Genomic DNA, 19,030 nt, shown 5'->3' with positions numbered 1-19,030 from the left:
GGCAACCCTATGCTGAAGTATGGGAGACAGAAGGTATCTCGCATGCGCTCCTTCACTTTTTTTGGCTTCCTCTGTTCATTGACTGCTGCAGCAGGGACGTCGTAGATGTTTTAGATTATACAGTTATGGCCCCGGCATTTGGAATTTCTACCCAAACCCAAACATTAAAGCAATGTCAAGAATGAAAAATAAGCCATGATGATACTGTGATCAGAAGGAAGCTCCCACCTTAATTCTTCCCCCATTGTATCGCTTCAGAGGGTAGCTGTGTGGGTGGGGATGCCAAGTCCCCAGGTGGGGCCTGGGGATCTCCTGGAATTACAGTTCATCTCCAGACTACGGAGATCAGTTCCCTAGGAGAACAGGGATGCTTTGGAGGGGGGACTGCATGGCACCGTATCCCTCTGAGGTGCCGGTCCTCCCCAGTCTATATCCCCAAATCTCCAGGAGTTTCCCTGCCTGGAGGTGGCAACTCTGAGAACTCCCCCGCCCTTGGGTTGCCACCTGCAGCTTGGAAAATACCTAGAGATTCTGGGGGTGGAGACTGAGGGGGGCAGGGTTGGGAGAGGGAGGGACTTTAATTGGATAGAATGCCTTCTGAAGCGGCCATTTTCTCCAGGTGAGCTGATCTCTATTGCCTGGAGATCATAAAAACATAAGGGAAGCCATGTTGGATCAGGTCAACGGCCCATCCAGTCCAACACTCTGTGTCACACAGCTGCCAAAAAACCAGGTGCCATCAGGAGGTCCATCAGTGGGACAAGGACACTAAAAGCCCTCCCACTGTGCCTCCCCCCAAAGCACCAAGAAGAAAGAGCATCACTGCCCCAGACATGAGAACTTAAGAGAAGCCATGTTGGATCAGTCTAATGGCCCATTCAGTCCAACACTTTGAGTCACATAAGAACATAAGAGAAGCCCTGTTGGATCAGGCCAACGGCCCACGCAGTCCAACACTCTGTGTCACATAAGAACATAAGAGAAGCCATGTTGGATCAGGCCAATGGCCCATTCAGTCCAACACTCTGAGTCACATAAGAACATAAGAGAAGCCCTGTTGGATCAGGCCAATGGCCCACGCAGTCCAACACTCTGTGTCACATAAGAACATAAGAGAAGCCATGTTGGATCAGGCCAATGGCCCATTCATTCCAACACTCTGTCACATAAGAACATAAGAGAAGCCATATTGGATCAGGTCAATGGCCCCTCCAGTCCAACACTGTGTCACACAGTGACCAAAAAACCAGGTGCCATCAGGAGGTCCATCAGTGGGGCCAAAACACTAGAAGCCCTCCCACTGTTGCCCTCCTTCCAAGCACCAAAAAGACAGAGTATCCCGGCCCCAGACAGAGAGTTCCATCAATATGCTGTGGCTCAGTGTAGATCAGTTGCAATTCCGGGAGATTCTCCAGCTACCACCTGGGGGATGGCAAGCTTACCCCATACCAGTGGTCCGGGTGGACTTAGCATCGCTATGTGTACCAGAACTAACAGAATGTTTTCCTGTTACCTGCAGAGGTTTTTCAAGAAGGAAGAAGCGAAGGTGTGGCCACCAAGAAGTGTGAGGATGGAACATCTTCAAACCCCCCCCCCCCCCCACCCGTGACTCATGACTGCAGGAAACAGAATGTGGAATTTCTGGCCCTTGCCCTGTTCTGAAGTGGAAGAAGAAACAAAGCGATCTCTGGCAGGCTGGTGTGTTTGGGAAGAGCCAAACCCCTCCCTCTGAGCTCTTTAAATTCTTATCCCACAGGAGGCAGGAGCTTCAAACAGATTTCGAAAAGACAGCTGGGAGCACCTGCACGGGAAGAGATGAGCGGCGACCGGTTCCCCGTGGAGGTGAAAGCCCTAGGCTTGCTGAAGCATGGGAAACAGAAGGTATTTCACCTCCACTCTTTCCCCCCCCCCTTTTTTTGGCATGCTCCGTTTATTGCCTGCTGCAGCAGGGGACATTTCGGATGTTTTAAATTATATAGTTATATGACCCTGCCATTTAGAATTATTACCAAAAAAACAAACATAAAAGCAACGAAAATGAAAATGAGCCACGATGATATTGTGAACAGAAAGAAACCTTCACCTTAATTCTTAATTTAGGGGGAGGCGAGTTTCCTGCATTGTGCAGGGGGTTGGACTAAATGACCCTAGGGGTCCCTTCCAGCTCTATGATTCTATGATTCTTCCATTGCTTCAGAGAGCAGCCGTGTGGGACATGGGGATGCCAGCCTCCAGGTGCGACCTGGGGATCCCCTGGAATTCCAGACTACAGAGATCAGCTCCCCTGGAGAAAGTGGATGTTTTGGAGGACGGATTCTAGGGCATTGTACTCCACTGAGGTCGCTGTGCTCCCCAGACGCCATCCCCAAATCTCCAGTAGTTTCCTAACCTGGAATTGGCAATTCTACCCCCTCCTAGCCCCTGTTGGTAGTCGGGGGGACCGGACAACCAAAGTGATTAACATGTGGAATTAACATGTGGAATTCACTGCCACAGGAGGTGATTAACATGTGGAATTCACTGCCACAGGAGGTGGTGGCGGCTACAAGCATAGACAGCTTCAAGAGGGGGTTAGATAAAAATATGGAGCAGAGGTCCATCAGTGGCTATTAGCCACAGTGTGTATATATGTGTGTGAGTGTGTGTGTATATATATATATATATTTTTGGCCACTGTGTGACACAGAGTGTTGGACTGGATGGGCCACTGGCCTGATCCAACATGGCTTCTCTTATGTTCTTATGTGACACAGAGTGCTGGACTGGAGGGGCCACTGGCCTGATCCAACAGGGCTTCTCTTATGTTCTTATGTGACACAGAGTGCTGGACTGGAGGGGCCATTGGCCTGATCCAACATGGCTTCTCTTATGTTCTTATGTGACACAGAGCGTTGGACTGGATGGGCCATTGGCCTGATCCAACAGGGCTTCTCTTATGTTCTTATGTGACACAGAGTGCTGGACTGGAGGGGCCACTGGCCTGATCCAACAGGACTTCTCTTATGTTCTTATGTGACACAGAGTGCTGGACTGGAGGGTCCACTGGCCTGATCCAACAGGACTTCTCTTATGTTCTTATGTGACACAGAGTGTTGGACTGGATGGGCCACTGGCCTGATCCAACAGGACTTCTCTTATGTTCTTATGTGACACAGAGTGTTGGACTGGATGGGCCACTGGCCTGATCCAACAGGACTTCTCTTATGTTCTTATGTGACACAGAGTGTTGGACTGGATGGGCCACCGGCCTGATCCAACAGGACTTCTCTTATGTTCTTATGTGACACAGAGTGTTGGACTGGATGGGCCACTGGTCTGATCCAACAGGACTTCTCTTATGTTCTTCTGTGACACAGAGTGTTGGACTGGATGGGCCACTGGTCTGATCCAACAGGACTTCTCTTATGTTCTTATGTGACACAGAGTGCTGGACTGGAGGGTCCACTGGCCTGATCCAACAGGACTTCTCTTATGTTCTTATGTGACACAGAGTGTTGGACTGGATGGGCCACTGGCCTGATCCAACAGGACTTCTCTTATGTTCTTATGTGACACAGAGTGTTGGACTGGATGGGCCACTGGCCTGATCCAACAGGACTTCTCTTATGTTCTTATGTGACACAGAGTGTTGGACTGGATGGGCCACCGGCCTGATCCAACAGGACTTCTCTTATGTTCTTATGTGACACAGAGTGTTGGACTGGATGGGCCACTGGTCTGATCCAACAGGACTTCTCTTATGTTCTTATGTGACACAGAGTGTTGGACTGGATGGGCCACTGGCCTGATCCAACAGGACTTCTCTTATGTTCTTATGTGACACAGAGTGTTGGACTGGATGGGCCACTGGTCTGATCCAACAGGACTTCTCTTATGTTCTTCTGTGACACAGAGTGTTGGACTGGATGGGCCACTGGTCTGATCCAACATGGCTTCTCTTATGTTCTTCTGTGACACAGAGTGTTGGACTGGATGGGCCATTGGCCTGATCCAACATGGCTTCTCTTATGTTCTTCTGTGACACAGAGTGTTGGACTGGAGGGGCCATTGGCCTGATCCAACATGGCTTCTCTTATGTTCTTATGTGACACAGAGTGTTGGACTGGATGGGCCACTGGTCTGATCCAACAGGACTTCTCTTATGTTCTTCTGTGACACAGAGTGTTGGACTGGATGGGCCACTGGTCTGATCCAACATGGCTTCTCTTATGTTCTTCTGTGACACAGAGTGTTGGACTGGATGGGCCACCGGCCTGATCCAACAGGACTTCTCTTATGTTCTTATGTGACACAGAGTGTTGGACTGGATGGGCCACTGGCCTGATCCAACAGGACTTCTCTTATGTTCTTCTGTGACACAGAGTGTTGGACTGGATGGGCCACCGGCCTGATCCAACATGGCTTCTCTTATGTTCTTCTGTGACACAGAGTGTTGGACTGGATGGGCCACCGGCCTGATCCAACAGGACTTCTCTTATGTTCTTATGTGACACAGAGTGTTGGACTGGATGGGCCACTGGTCTGATCCAACAGGACTTCTCTTATGTTCTTCTGTGACACAGAGTGTTGGACTGGATGGGCCACTGGCCTGATCCAACAGGACTTCTCTTATGTTCTTCTGTGACACAGAGTGTTGGACTGGATGGGCCACTGGTCTGATCCAACAGGACTTCTCTTATGTTCTTATGTGACACAGAGTGTTGGACTGGATGGGCCACTGGTCTGATCCAACAGGACTTCTCTTATGTTCTTCTGTGACACAGAGTGTTGGACTGGATGGGCCACTGGCCTGATCCAACAGGACTTCTCTTATGTTCTTCTGTGACACAGAGTGTTGGACTGGATGGGCCACCGGCCTGATCCAACATGGCTTCTCTTATGTTCTTCTGTGACACAGAGTGTTGGACTGGATGGGCCACCGGCCTGATCCAACAGGACTTCTCTTATGTTCTTCTGTGACACAGAGTGTTGGACTGGATGGGCCACCGGCCTGATCCAACATGGCTTCTCTTATGTTCTTCTGTGACACAGAGTGTTGGACTGGATGGGCCATTGGCCTGATCCAACAGGACTTCTCTTATGTTCTTCTGTGACACAGTGTTGGACTGGATGGGCCACTGGTCTGATCCAACATGGCTTCTCTTATGTTCTTCTGTGACACAGAGTGTTGGACTGGAGGGGCCACTGGCCTGATCCAACATGGCTTCTCTTATGTTCTTCTGTGACACAGAGTGTTGGACTGGAGGGGCCACTGGCCTGATCCAACATGGCTTCTCTTATGTTCTTCTGTGACACAGAGTGTTGGACTGGAGGGGCCACTGGCCTGATCCAACATGGCTTCTCTTATGTTCTTCTGTGACACAGAGTGTTGGACTGGATGGGCCACCGGCCTGATCCAACATGGCTTCTCTTATGTTCTTCTGTGACACAGAGTGTTGGACTGGATGGGCCATTGGCCTGATCCAACAGGACTTCTCTTATGTTCTTCTGTGACACAGTGTTGGACTGGATGGGCCACTGGTCTGATCCAACATGGCTTCTCTTATGTTCTTCTGTGACACAGAGTGTTGGACTGGAGGGGCCACTGGCCTGATCCAACATGGCTTCTCTTATGTTCTTCTGTGACACAGAGTGTTGGACTGGAGGGGCCACTGGCCTGATCCAACATGGCTTCTCTTATGTTCTTCTGTGACACAGAGTGTTGGACTGGAGGGGCCACTGGCCTGATCCAACATGGCTTCTCTTATGTTCTTCTGTGACACAGAGTGTTGGACTGGAGGGGCCACTGGCCTGATCCAACATGGCTTCTCTTATGTTCTTATGTGACACAGAGTGTTGGACTGGATGGGCCATTGGCCTGATCCAACAGGGCTTCTCTTATGTTCTTATGTGACACAGAGTGTTGGACTGGATGGGCCATGGGCCTGATCCAACAGGGCTTCTCTTATGTTCTTATGTGACACAGAGTGTTGGGCTGGAGGGGCCATTGGCCTGATCCAACATGGCTTCTCTTATGTTCTTCTGTGACACAGAGTGTTGGACTGGAGGGGCCACTGGCCTGATCCAATAGGGCTTCTCTTATGTTCTTCTGTGACACAGAGTGTTGGACTGGAGGGGCCACTGGCCTGATCCAACAGGGCTTCTCTTATGTTCTTATGTGACACAGAGTGTTGGACTGGATGGGCCATTGGCCTGATCCAACAGGGCTTCTCTTATGTTCTTATGTGACACAGAGTGTTGGACTGGAGGGGCTATTGGCCTGATCCAACATGGCTTCTCTTATGTTCTTATGTGACACAGAGTGTTGGACTGGAGGGGCTATTGGCCTGATCCAACATGGCTTCTCTTATGTTCTTATGTGACACAGAGTGTTGGACTGGAGGGGCCACTGGCCTGATCCAACATGGCTTCTCTTATGTTCTTATGTGACCCTACATGTTGGTCTGCGTCAGAAAAGTTGGAATCAAGTCCATTAGCACGTTAGAAACCAACGCGAGTTCAGAGTTTTGAGAGTCAAGCTCCCTTTGTTTGTCGGAGGCAAGTGTTGTTGTGCATCTAATTGAGGATCAGTCCCAATGTGACCACTGTCTTTGTAACGTAGAGGTTTTTAAAATGTAGGGTTCGGTTCAGACCTAAAAGCTGAAGACTTGCTAGGCAGAGCCCTGTTTCCGCAGAAACTGGAACGGGTAGCTTAAAGGACGTGTTAGGCTGGCTGGGCATTACAGATTTCTCTGAGGGTCACTGCAAATCTGAGGCTGACCAAAGCAACTCCTGGCCAGCCTCATCTGCAGCAGCTGGACGGGATTTTGGTTTTTTAAAAAATCAGCCCCACTGAAATCGTCTCCTCCTAATTAATTGCCAGAGGAGGGGGTGAAAACCAAATGTTAAAAATGGACTCCTGGGTCACTCCATAAGTAATTTTTTAATTTAAATTAAATTTTAAATGGCTAATTTGACATTAAGGAGAGAAAAAGATCAGCATAGCAAAATGTAGTATCTCTAAAGAGGGGGAAAGACCTGATTTGTGCACTTTGAGACAGCTTGAATTATGCTCCATTTCATGTGTTTGAACCCAGGATTGACAGACTCCAAGTGAGTACACAAAAATAATGGGAGAGGGTTGCGCAAAAAGTAATATCAAGAATGCACAAAAGATCACAATCCCAGTTTGGTGTAGTGGTTAAGTGTGCGGACTCTTATCTGGGAGAACCAGGTTTGATTTCCCACTCCTCTACGTGCAGCTGCTGGAATGGCCTTGGGTCAGCGATAGCTCTCGTAGGAGTTGACCTTGAAAAGGCAACTTCTGTCAGAGCTCTCTCAGCCCCACCCACCTTACGGGGTTTCCGTTGTGGGGGAAGAAGATAAAGGAGATTGTAAGCCACTCTGAGCCTCTGATTCAGAGAGAAGGGCAGAGTATAAATTTACGGTCTTCTTCAAATAACGAACCACTATTTGAAAATTCTTATATAATCCAGTGTTTTATAAATTCATTCAATATATAATTTCCAGGACACAAAAAGTACCTTAAACACACATGAATATCCCCTTTAAATGATATTAAAATACTTTCTATCGAATGCCAAAATTAAGTACAAAATTCTCTGAAAACAAAAAAATTTCAAGTTTCCATAGAGAACAAAGTTGGCAGTTTTCAAGCAGTTTCTTATATGTCTCTCAAATGCCAGCTTGAATTGCTCTCGGACTTATGACGGATCTCCAGATGAAAGAGATCCGTTTCCCTGGAGAAAATGCCCACTTCAGAGGGAGGACTCTATGTGATATCACATCTTTGCTGAGCACCTAGGGTTGCCAGCCTCCAGGTGGGGCCTGGAGATCTCCTGCTTTTACAACTGATCTCCAGTTGGCAGAGCTCAGCTCCCCTGGAGTAAATTGCTGATTTGAAGGGTTTCTATGGCATTGTACCATGCTGTACCTTCCCTTCCCTTCCCTCCCCAAACCCCACCCTCTCCCAGATCCACCCTCAAAGCCTCCAGAAATTTTTCAACATAGACCTGGCAATCCTACACCCTCCAGACTCCACCCCCAAATTCTCCAGGAATTTCCCAATTGGAGCTGGCAACCTTAATTTGGCCTCAGCATGGTCAACGTAACTATTTTTGTGTGTAAAATACATACTGAATGTATCTAAGATCCCCATTGCTTATAAAATGCATTGTGGCTCTGTTTTTAAACCACTGGGTTCTGCTACACGCCGGTCAAAATGCAGGAAGTCCTACAGACCTGTGAAATCCCTTCCCCTTACAGGAAACTCTGGGGACACGCCATGTTCTCAAAATCTGTATTCTGTTCAACTTTTCCAGGCCTACATGCTTTCTGTGTCCTGGTCAGATCACACCAATATCCTCATCTACAGGACGTTTGAAGAGTTTAAGAAGCTCCACGTGAGTTTGCTTCTGGATCAAGAGGCATCCTTTGGTTGTTGTATCTCTTCATGTACAATGGTTTCCCATCTTTGCCCGTGTGACCTCACTAATTTTGCCCTTGCTTGTTTTGCCCACGGTTTAGAAAGAACTGAAGAGGAAATTCCCCATTGAAAGCGGCCTGCTGAAGAAATCAGAACGCACCATCCCGAAGTTTCAAGGTAAAAGGGGCCAGGAGAGGGAGGGCTCTTGATCATTGAAATGGATGAGGATAAATTTGGATGTTTGCTATTGCTACCCTTGTGGTTCCTAACAACAAACCCGAAGTTTTGCAGAGAAGAAGAAGATGATATTGGATTTATATCCCGCCCTCCACTCCGAAGAGTCTCAGAGCGGCTCACAATCTCCTTTACCTTCCTCCCCCACAACAGACACCCTGTGAGGTAGATGAAGATATTGGATTTATATCCCGCCCTCCGCTCCAAAGAGTCTCAGAGCGGCTCACAATCTCCTTTACCTTCCTCCCCCACAACAGACCCCCCGTAAGGTGGGTGGGGCTGGAGAGGGCTCTCACAGCAGCTGCCATTTCAAGGACAACCTCTGCCAGAGCTATGTCTGAGCCAAGGCCACCCCAGCAGGTGCAAGCGGAGGAGTGGGGAATCAAACCCAGTTCTCCCAGATAAGAGTCCACGCACTTAACCACTACACCAAACTGGCTCTCCAGAACTCCCAGACCCTAGGAATTTCACGATCTTACAACACGGGGAAACAATGGGTAGGGGTGCTAGTCCAGTGTTGGGAAATTCTCGGATATTTTAGAGGTAGAGTCTCCAGTAGAATGCCGTAGAGAGCCCACCTCCCAAAGCAGCCATTTTCTCCAGGGGAACTGGTCGCTGTCACCTGGGGATCAGTTCAGCTGCGAATCCCCAGGTGGGTAACACAACAAAAAATGCAAGCTAGTGACCAATTTACTAAGAAGTATATAGAAATCAGTCCAAATGTCCAAAACATGTATATTCAAAGTAGTGTGGTGACAAGCCAATCACTTAAGTACTTGTTTCTTTCCAGTCTTCATCAGACCTGGGACCGATGTTGATTCAATTATATAGATTCTTTACACAATTTTCAAAAAAGAGGGACGCGGAGTGTCTCCGGCAGCAATTTCACATCGGCTACAGCTCAGTGTGTGGCTTCTTGTGCCGTACTGAGCTGCAGCCGATGTGAAATTGCTGCCAGAGACGCTCCGCGTCCCTCTTTTTTGAAAATTGTGTAAAGAATCTATATAATTGAATCAATACCGGTCCCAGGTCTGATGAAGACTGGAAAGAAACAAGTACTTAATCAATTGGCTTGTCACCACACCACTTTGGGACTTGAATATACATGTTTTGGACATTTGGACTGATTTCTATATATTTCTTAGTAAACTGGTCACTAGCTTACATTTTTTGTTGCGTTATCTATTATAGTGACCACTTTTGGATTGTATTCTATTCGGAGGGGGAATGTCTTCTGGGCACTCCATTATTCCCTATGAAGATCGATTCCCATAGGGTATAATGGAGAATTGATCCATGGGTATCTGGGCAGGCTGTTTTTGGAGCTAGAGGCACTGAATTTGCAGCATAGCATCCAGTGCCTCTCCCCAAAATACCTTCCAAGTTTCAGAAGGATCGGATCAGGGGGTAAAATTCTATGAGCCCCAAAATGTCCCTATCCTTCATTATTTCCAATGGAGGGAAGACATTTAAAAAATGTGCAGTCCCTTCAAATGTGATGGCCAGAACTCCCTTTGGAGTGCAATGATGCGTGTCACCCCCCCCAAAGTCTCCTGGCTCCACCCCCAAAGTCTCCTGGCTCCACCCCCAAAGTCTCCTGACATTTCTTGAATTGGACTCGGCAACCCTAAGATCAGTGGTAACAGTGGGAGATCTCCAGTTGCTGCCTGAAGGTTGACAACCTCAGAGGGGACCTGCAAAACAGAAGGCAGTTTTGGGGGCTTTGGGGAGGTGCTTCCAGTTGGTTGCAGCTCCTTGATCTTTTGTCCTCCTGTTTCCCCTTCACAGCTGCACACCTGAGGCAGAGAATGGATCGGAATCGGAGACAGAGTTTGGAGAGACTGAAGCTGCTGGAGATTTACTGCACGGAGCTCCTGAAAGTGAAGGCCAAAATCTCCCAAGGGGAAGACGTGACCCGTTTCCTTGAAGCACAGAGCCAAGACTTAGACCCTTCCTTCCCAGAAAACAGGTACTTAAACCTACTGTAGTGTTGAGGGACCAGGATGTAAATCAAACTCCTTAACCTCCGTTCAGTCCCTGTCAAATGCTATTAAAACAGGTCTGTTCCACTTTTCCTTGTAGTACAGTTTACAATAATAGGTGTTTTGTTTTGTTTTGACAAAATCTGTTAAAACCAAAAAAAAAATATTCATCTCCAAAATCTCTCCTCCGGGCAAACCGTGGCCAGGAGTCTTAATTTCCTATCTGCTTAGACACCATCCGAAACTCCAGTTAGCACAAGCCAGATTTACAAACCAGGTCCATACCATGGCTTCTGATTTTGTTTGCCTGCTCACCTCTTCCAATGCTGCCTTTTATATAACCAAGCTCCCTGAGCAGAATATTTGGTGTGCTGCTGGAAGGGAGCCTTGTTTTGAAGGGAGCCAGATTTTAAATTGCCTGGGTTATATCCAGGGCTTTTTCGTAGCAGGTGCTCCTTTGCATATTAGGCCACACCCTCCTGATGTAGTCAATCTCCACAAGCTTACAAAGCTCTTCGTACAGGGTCTTCTGTAAGCTCCAGGAAGATTGGCTGCATCAAGGGTGTGTGGCCTAATATGCGAAGGAGTTCCTGCTAGAATTCCACCCGATTGTACGGAAAATAATTTCCCCGGCAGATGAAGGAGTTAGTTCATGGTCTCTGACTTGTTGTGAGATCCAGCAGTTTTTCATCAGCTCCCGGAAGACCCTTACCATAAGGCTACTAATTGAAAAGGGAGACTCAGATGGGATCATTTTTTAAGGCCAATCCCACTCAGCTTTTATGTCTGTTTTTCCCTCCAGCGTCATAATCTTGCCTTCTGAAACGAGAGAGAGGAAAGAGGACACACCCAAGCCCTCCACCCCAACCATCACGCAGCCAGTCATCTCCCAAAGTTACAGCTGCATCGAAGCCTTCGAAACCAAAGACACGAAGAACAGGCCCTTCCACGCCACCAAGGGGGAGAACCTCGAAGTGCTGCTGAAAGACAGAACAGGTATGGAGCTCAGACGCAATCGCACTAGGGTTGCCAATCTCCAGGTGGGGGCAGGGGATCCCCCGGTTTGGAGGCCCTCTCCCTGCTTCAGGGTCATCAGAAAGCTGGGGGGGGGGGAGGAAATGTCTGCTGGGCACTCCATCGTTCCCTGTGGAGACTGAATCCCATAGGGTATGATGGAAAATTGATCCATGGGTTTCTGGGGCTCAGGGGCGGGGCTATTTTTTGAGCTAGAGGCACCAAATTTTCAGCATAGCATCTGGTGCCTATTCTCAAAATGCCCTCCAAGTTTCAAAAAGATTGGACCAGGGGGTCCAATTCTGTAAGCCCCTAAAGAAGGTGCCCTTATCCTTCCTTATACCCAGTGGAGGGAAAGCATTTAAAAGGTGTCCAATGGTCCGTTGAAATGTGATGGCCAGCACTCCCTTTTGAGCTCAGTTATGTTTGCCCCTGGGCTTCACCTCCAAAATCTCCTGGCTCCACCCCGAAAGTCCCCAGATATTTCTCAAATTGGACTTGGCCACCCTAAATCGGACATAGATCATGGAAGTCCTTCGCGCCGAGAAGGGCTGGCATAGCGTGAGAGCAAAGGACTTAAATGGCTGAGAGAAGAAGCAAAGGTGTTTTTTTTTTAAAAGCAGCTTACATCTCTCATTCTGTCCATGACATGCAAATGAGCAATCTCAATTTGCCTCAGGGTCCGTGTGGGGAAGCAAAAAGAAGTTGAACTCTTTAGCGTTTCAGTTTTGCTATGCAGAACAAGGGCCTTGCTTTCTTATCGACATTCTTAAAAATTTTGCAATATCAAAACCAAGCCGAGGTTGAAATTTAAGCTGCATTTATGACGGTTTGGCGTGGTCCATTTGGTGCAGTGGTTAAGTGCATGCTCTCTTATCTGGGAGAACTGGGTTTGATTCCCCACTCCTCCTCATGCAACTACTGGAGTGAACTTGGGTCAGAGAACTGTTCTGCTCAAGAGCGGTTCTCTCAGAGCCCTCTCAGCCCCACAGGGTGTGTACTGTGGAGATGGGAAGGGGAAAGACATTGTAAACCGACCTGAGACTCTGAATGAAGGGCAGGGTATAAATCCAATCTTCTCTTTTGCGTCAGCCTGCAATTTGCATTTCACAGCTGTAATGAGATGCGTGATCTTCAGCTCTGTCTCTTTTTTGTTTGTTTGAGCCCTAAATTAATACACCAAATTACGAACTGGCTAATTCATGGGTTGAGCATGCCTGGAACTCACACGGTGGCATTAAGCATTCTCACCCCAAACCTGCAATATGAAAGGTTGTCCTGGCAGTATTGGAAGAATGTGGTCTGAATAGCTTAAAAGACCTATAAGTACTAGATAGAATCACTATTCTCCACTCCCAGCATGTGGGCTGTTAGGAGTCTGGTTTCTAAACCACTTTGGAACGCCATGGCTGCTTGAAGCGTGGGAAACCTGCCTATGGGCGTATTCACAGTGCATCGTTTCAGAAAGAAAGCCCTCGTGGCGAATGGAAAGAGAGAAAAGAGCTACTTGGGGACATCTGACTTAAGCCGTTTCTTTGCAGGATGGTGGCTAGTGGAAAATGACCAGAAGCAAATTGCCTGGTTCCCTGCCCCGTATCTGGAGGAGACGGAGGAAGCATCTGTCGTCAGAGAAACCAACGAAGAAGGTAGTTCTACCTGACGTGGCTTTCTTTTACATGAAAAATGTCGAATGCTGCCTTGTCTGGTAGGAAAAAAGCAAGAGTCCAGGAACACCTAACACAATTTGTGGCAGCTTTCCGGCGTCACTGCTTGCTTCTTCAGATGCAGTTAGAATGAGAGTTCATCTGTCCTTATATCTTGGAGAGTGGAGGGATTTCAGATGCTGAACAACAAAAACAGGCAAAGGGCAATAGCAGCCCTCACATAACACAAAGGATATCTGGAATGCCTTATAATCAGGGATTTTAGGTAGAAAAAGTCCAGGAGGGACTCATTTGCATATTAGGCCACATCCCCTGACACCGAGTCAGCCAGAACTGTTCCAGCTAAAAAAAAGAAGCACTGCTTATAATCAACCCGCCATGGCACTGACACACGTTAAGCCAAAATTTGACCACTGAAGGTGGCCTTGGAAGCTGAAAAGTGTTTGGTCTTGTTTTCATGTGGTTAAAGGTTATCAGCCAAGATATACAGAATTATTGGTCCTGCTTTATTGGTACAAGACTTTTAACCTACAAATATCCAAATATAGAAATATCCAGTTATATAGATTCAGGACTTCTTCGTTCAAATATCTGCCACTTCAAGGAAAGACTGCGTTAATGTTTTTAAAGAATAGCTTTGGTGCACTTGTAATAAGTACATATGTTATTGGTGTTTTTTTTTTTTTAATTTTCTCACTCAGCCTTTGGGTGCTCAGGCAGGATGGGCTGTCAAGGTTTCCCATCTGTAGTAATTTCTTGCCTATACGGCACACTGGTTGGAAGCTCGAGCTCTGAGCCAGGCTGTAGCAAAAGTCTTCCTCCTTTTCTTTCAGAGTTCCTGTATTACATCAAACGGTCCTACAAGGCGAGGAACCAGGATGAACTTTCTGTGAACATAGGGGTAGTTGTGGAAGTGCTGGAGAAGACAGACAACGGCTGGTGGCTCGTCTGGTACAGTGGGGAAGGGGGCAGATATAAGTCTGGCTGCTTCCTGGTACATCATCTAACACCAGCTAGCTGCTTGTTAGGCGAGCCAGTATGGTGTAATGGTTAAGTGTGTGGACTCTTATCTGGGAGAACCGGGCTTGATTCCCCACTCCTCCACTTGCAGCTGCTGGAATGGCCTTGGGTCAGCCAGAGCTCTCTTATCTGGGAGAACCAGGTTTGATTCCCCACTCCTCCACTTGCAGCTGCTGGAATGGCCTTGGGTCAGCCAGAGCTCTCTTATCTGGGAGAACCGGGTTTGATTCCCCACTCCTCCACTTGCAGCTGCTGGAATGGCCTTGGGTCAGCCGTAGCTCTGGCAGAGGTTGTCCTTGAAAGGGCAGCTGCTGTGAGAGCCTTCTCCAGCCCCACCCACCTCACAGGGTGTCTGTTGTGGGGGAGGAAGGTAGAGGAGATTGTGAGCCGCTCTGAGACTCTGTCCTTGAAAGGGCAGCTGCTGTGAGAGCCTTCTCCAGCCCCACCCACCTCACAGGGTGTCTGTTGTGGGGGAGGAAGGTAGAGGAGATCGTGAGCCACTCTAAGACTCTCCAGAGTGGAGGGCGGGATATAAATCCAATATCTTCTTCTTCTTCTTCATCTTCTTGTTCAGATTCTTCTAATAACAAGGGACTAGGTAGATCTTAACACAAGATCAGCTATGCATACTTCAGGGGTCCGCAAACATTTTGAGCCTATGGGCATTCTGACAATGGCATGGTAGGCAAAGCAACCAAATGGCCACCACAGGAAGTGGACTCTGCCACAAAATGGCTGCAACTGCTTAACTTAAGTAACGCAGTATAGATCAGGGTGGCCAAACCTGCTCGACGTAAGAGCCACATAGAATAAATGTCAGATATTTGAGAGTCGGAAGACGTAAAGATTAGATGTTAGAGGGAGGGAGGGATATAGATGGGGAAGAGAGGTGGAAAGAAAGCAACTTTAACTTTAAAATAAAGTCAAGGTGGCCTGGCTTAGAGAAGTGACTTAAAGAGAGAAATGCCTTCTCCAAGCTGGCCGATGGGGCGGTGGGGCTTCGAGAACCACGCAAGGTGTGTGAAAGAGCCACATGTGACTCCAGAGCCACAGTTTGGCCACCCTGGGGGGAAATCCTTGTACTGTGGTACCTACAGTTTAAAAAGTTTGCACAGCCAATCAAATCTCCAATAGCCAATCAGAAGCCTTGTTGGGCAAAAGCCCTACCCTGGCTCCTCCCACTTCCTTAAAACATTCAGTGGAGACCAGAAAAGACGTCCATGGGCACCATGCTGAGGACTCCACATTAATACTCAGAGAGACTGCTCTGGCTTAGAGAATTGAAGACCCAATGAGAGGTCACTTAGATTCAATAAAGTTGACACAGCAAGCCTGAAATCAACCCGCTCCTTTGCTAAAGGGTTTCTTCATGAGGCTCTGGCTGCCTTTGGTGGGAGAAGGAACAGGAAAGGCCGTCTGCCAAAAATGGCTCAGGAAAGCTCTCTCTCTCTCTCTCTCCTCGCCAGTGCCTCATTGGCACTATGCACAGCCTTCACAAAATTAGTTTTGTCTTGGCACAGAATTCAAGGCAATTATTTTTGCCCCTCGAGATACAAAAGTGTATAAAGTTCTAGGCTGTTGCTTGAATGAACCGGAATTATTTCCTGCCTTTGAAAGAACTTCCTAATGTTGAGCCGGAAAAATCTTTTGATTTAATTTCAATCCGTTGGTTCTGGTCCTACCTTTTGGGGCCACAGCAAACAATTCCACACCATCCTCTATATGACAGCCCTTCAAGTACTTGAAGATGGTGATCCTATCACCTCTCAGCCGCCTCCTCTCCAGGCTAAACATCCCCACCTCCTTCAACTTTTCTTCATAGGACTTGGTCTCCTGGAAAGGAAAGGTCCCCTGTGCAAGCACCAGTCGTTTCTGACTCTGGAGTGATGTTGCTTTCACAACATTTTCACGACAGACTTTTTACGGGGCGGTTTGCCATTGCCTTCCCCAGTCCTCTACACTTTCCCCCCAGCAAGCTGGGGACTCTTTTTACCGACCTCAGAAGGCTGGAAGGCTGAGTAAACCTCGAGCCAGCTACCTGAAAACCCAGCTTCCACCGGGGATCAAACGCAGGTCGTGAGCAGAGCTTAGGACTGCAGTACTGCAGCTTTAACACTCTGAGCCAAGGGGCTTTCCAGACGCCTCACCAAACTCCACCAGTCTTGGATTTTCTTTGGCCTTCACATGGTATCTTTTTCACTCTGCAATCTTTGCCTTCCAGGTACAACGGGAGAGCTGGCTACGTCCCGTCCATGTTCCTCCGGCCGTACAAAAACCCGCACAGCAAATTCCTGGCTCTCGCCCACAGCAACCTATGCGTCTCCACCCCAAACCTCTCTGATGTCACCACCCCCTTCAGAAGGAATGCCCCAAACCAGCGGAAAGGCGATCACCTGGACGCACCCCAGCCTCGCTCGACAAGCGACGCGGAAGGAGAGAAAGACAGCCCCCTGAGTCGAATCAGGTCTCGATCTCTCAATGGGGTTGACCAGGACAGCTTGTCGGAAAGCTCCGGAAGCGGTAGTGAGCAGGGATTGTACTGGGCCCGGAAAATAGAAGCCCAGACATCTACCAGCCCGCCTCAGGGGGTCATCTACCAGCCCGCCTCAGGGACCCAAGACAGGCCTTCCACACTTCTCGACAGCAAGAAGTGGAGCGACTCCGGCTTCGGTGAGGAGCCATTTGCCTGTGCGGATGATTCCCTCTGCTCCTCCTGTGACTCCGAGGGCTCTCCCGGTGGCCCCACGGTGCCCACGAGACCCTCAGACCATGAAATCCTCCAGAAATGCAGCACCATAACCAAAAGGGCCGTGCAGAGGGCCCGGCCCCGACCCACTCTGCCCACCTGCTCTCAGAGCCACCACTGACTGGGCCCCGTCCCACATTCTGCGTTTACTGTGCAAACAGCAAAAGGAGTCCTGCAAAACGCTCTCCCCTTCCCAAATTTATGTCAGTGGCTATTAGCCACAGTGTGTGTGTATATATATGTGTGTGTGTGTGTGTATATATATAATTTTTTTGGCCACTGTGTGACACAGAGTGTTGGACTGCATGGGCCATTGGCCTGATCCAACAGGGCTTCTCTTATGTTCTTATGTGACACAGAGTGTTGAACTGGATGGGCCATTGGCCTTATCCAACAGGGTTTCTCTTATGTTCTTATCTGTGACACAGAGTGTTGGACTGGAGGGGCCAATGGCCTGATCCAACATGGCTTCTTATGTTCTTTTGGAAGGCAAATGCTTCATTTCACTGAAAAACTGAGTAAGACGTAATACCTAGAGCCTGATGCCAAATGAAATGAAATGTTGATTTTAATTATTGAGTGTATAATTTTTATGGAATGCACTATTTTTAAGATATGTACCCTTTTAACTACTGCGATGTTTTTACATTGTGAGCCGCCCTGAGGCTGCTTAGGCGGGGAGGGTGGGATAGAAATCAAATCAAATCAAAATAAAATAAATTTCAGCCAGAGATGGCTTCGGTTGGCTGTTGTTCTCTTTTGTAACATACATCGGGGTGGCCAACGGTAGCTCTCCAGATATTTTTTTTGCCTACAACTCCCATCAGCCCCAGCCGTCGGCCATGCTGGCTGGGGCTGATGGAAGTTGTAGGCAAAAAAAACCCATCTGGAGCGCTACCGTTGGCCACCCCTAACATATAATTTTGAAGAAACCCCTCTCTTTCCTATCACAGCTATTCCCTCCCCCTTTGTGGCAATGCAAGAAACTGCTAGTTCTATTTAAAGGTGTTGTGTTTGAACTTAAATGTATGATGGATAAATCATGTGCAGCTGAATAAAGTTTACCATCCAAGCCTTTTCAGCATGAGTCTACAGACATATGAACATACAAAGCTGCCTTCTACTGAATCAGACCCCCTTCAGTCCATCAAAGTCAGTCTTGTCTCCTCAGACTGGCAGAGGCTCTCCAGGGTCTCAAGCTAAGGTTTTTCACGCCTACTTGCCTGGACCCTTTTGAGTTGGAAATGCTGGGGATGGAACCTGGGACCTTTTGCTTACCAAGCAGATGCTCTACCACTGAGCCACCGTTCCTCTCTAAAGTCAGTCTTGTCTACTCAGACTGGCAGCGGCTCTCCAGGGTCTCAAGCTGAGGTTTTTCACGCCTACTTGCCTGGACCCTTTTGAGTTGGAGATGCTGGGGATGGAACCTGGGACCTTCTGCTTACCAAGCAGATGCTCTGCCACTGAGCCACCATCCCTCCCTCCAGAACTGTCTACTCAGACTGGCAGCAGCTCTCCAGGGTTTCAAGCTGAGGTTTTTCATGCCTACTTGCCTGGACCCTTTTATAGTTGGGAGATGCCAGGGATTGAACCTGGGACCTTCTGCTTACCAAGCAGATGCTCTACCACTGAGCCACCATCCCTCTCTAACGTCGTCTACTCAGACTTGCAGTGGCTTTCCAGGGTCTTAAGCTGAGGTTTTTCATGTCTACTTGCCTGGACCCTTTTGAGTTGGAGATGCTGGGAATGGAACCTGGGACCTTTTGCTTACCAAGCAGATGCTCTACCACTGAGCCACCATCCCTCTCTAATGTCGTCTACTCAGACTGGCAGCGGCTCTCCAGGGTCTCAAGCTGAGGTTTTTCATGCCTACTTGCCTGGACCCTTTTGAGTTGGAGATACCAGGGATTGAACCTGGGACCTTCTGCTTACCAAGCAGATGCTC

General features: G+C 48.3%; 1 protein-coding gene across 1 annotated transcript; it reads left to right on the top strand.

Annotated features, from left to right (window-relative positions):
* Positions 1-1,766: 1,766 nt before the first annotated feature.
* Positions 1,767-17,206, top strand: NOXO1 (NADPH oxidase organizer 1). The gene is made up of 8 exons (XM_060260994.1): positions 1,767-1,881; positions 8,322-8,402; positions 8,527-8,602; positions 10,448-10,628; positions 11,444-11,637; positions 13,197-13,301; positions 14,153-14,270; positions 16,561-17,206. The coding sequence occupies exons 1-8, from the start codon at positions 1,816-1,818 to the stop codon at positions 17,204-17,206; spliced, it is 1,467 nt and encodes a 488-aa protein (XP_060116977.1). The 5' UTR covers positions 1,767-1,815.
* Positions 17,207-19,030: the final 1,824 nt, after the last annotated feature.

Source organism: Heteronotia binoei, chromosome 20, assembly GCF_032191835.1.
Source record: "Heteronotia binoei isolate CCM8104 ecotype False Entrance Well chromosome 20, APGP_CSIRO_Hbin_v1, whole genome shotgun sequence".
Classification (NCBI taxonomy): Eukaryota; Metazoa; Chordata; class Lepidosauria; order Squamata; family Gekkonidae; genus Heteronotia; species Heteronotia binoei.
This window is presented reverse-complemented; position numbering and strand designations above follow the sequence as displayed.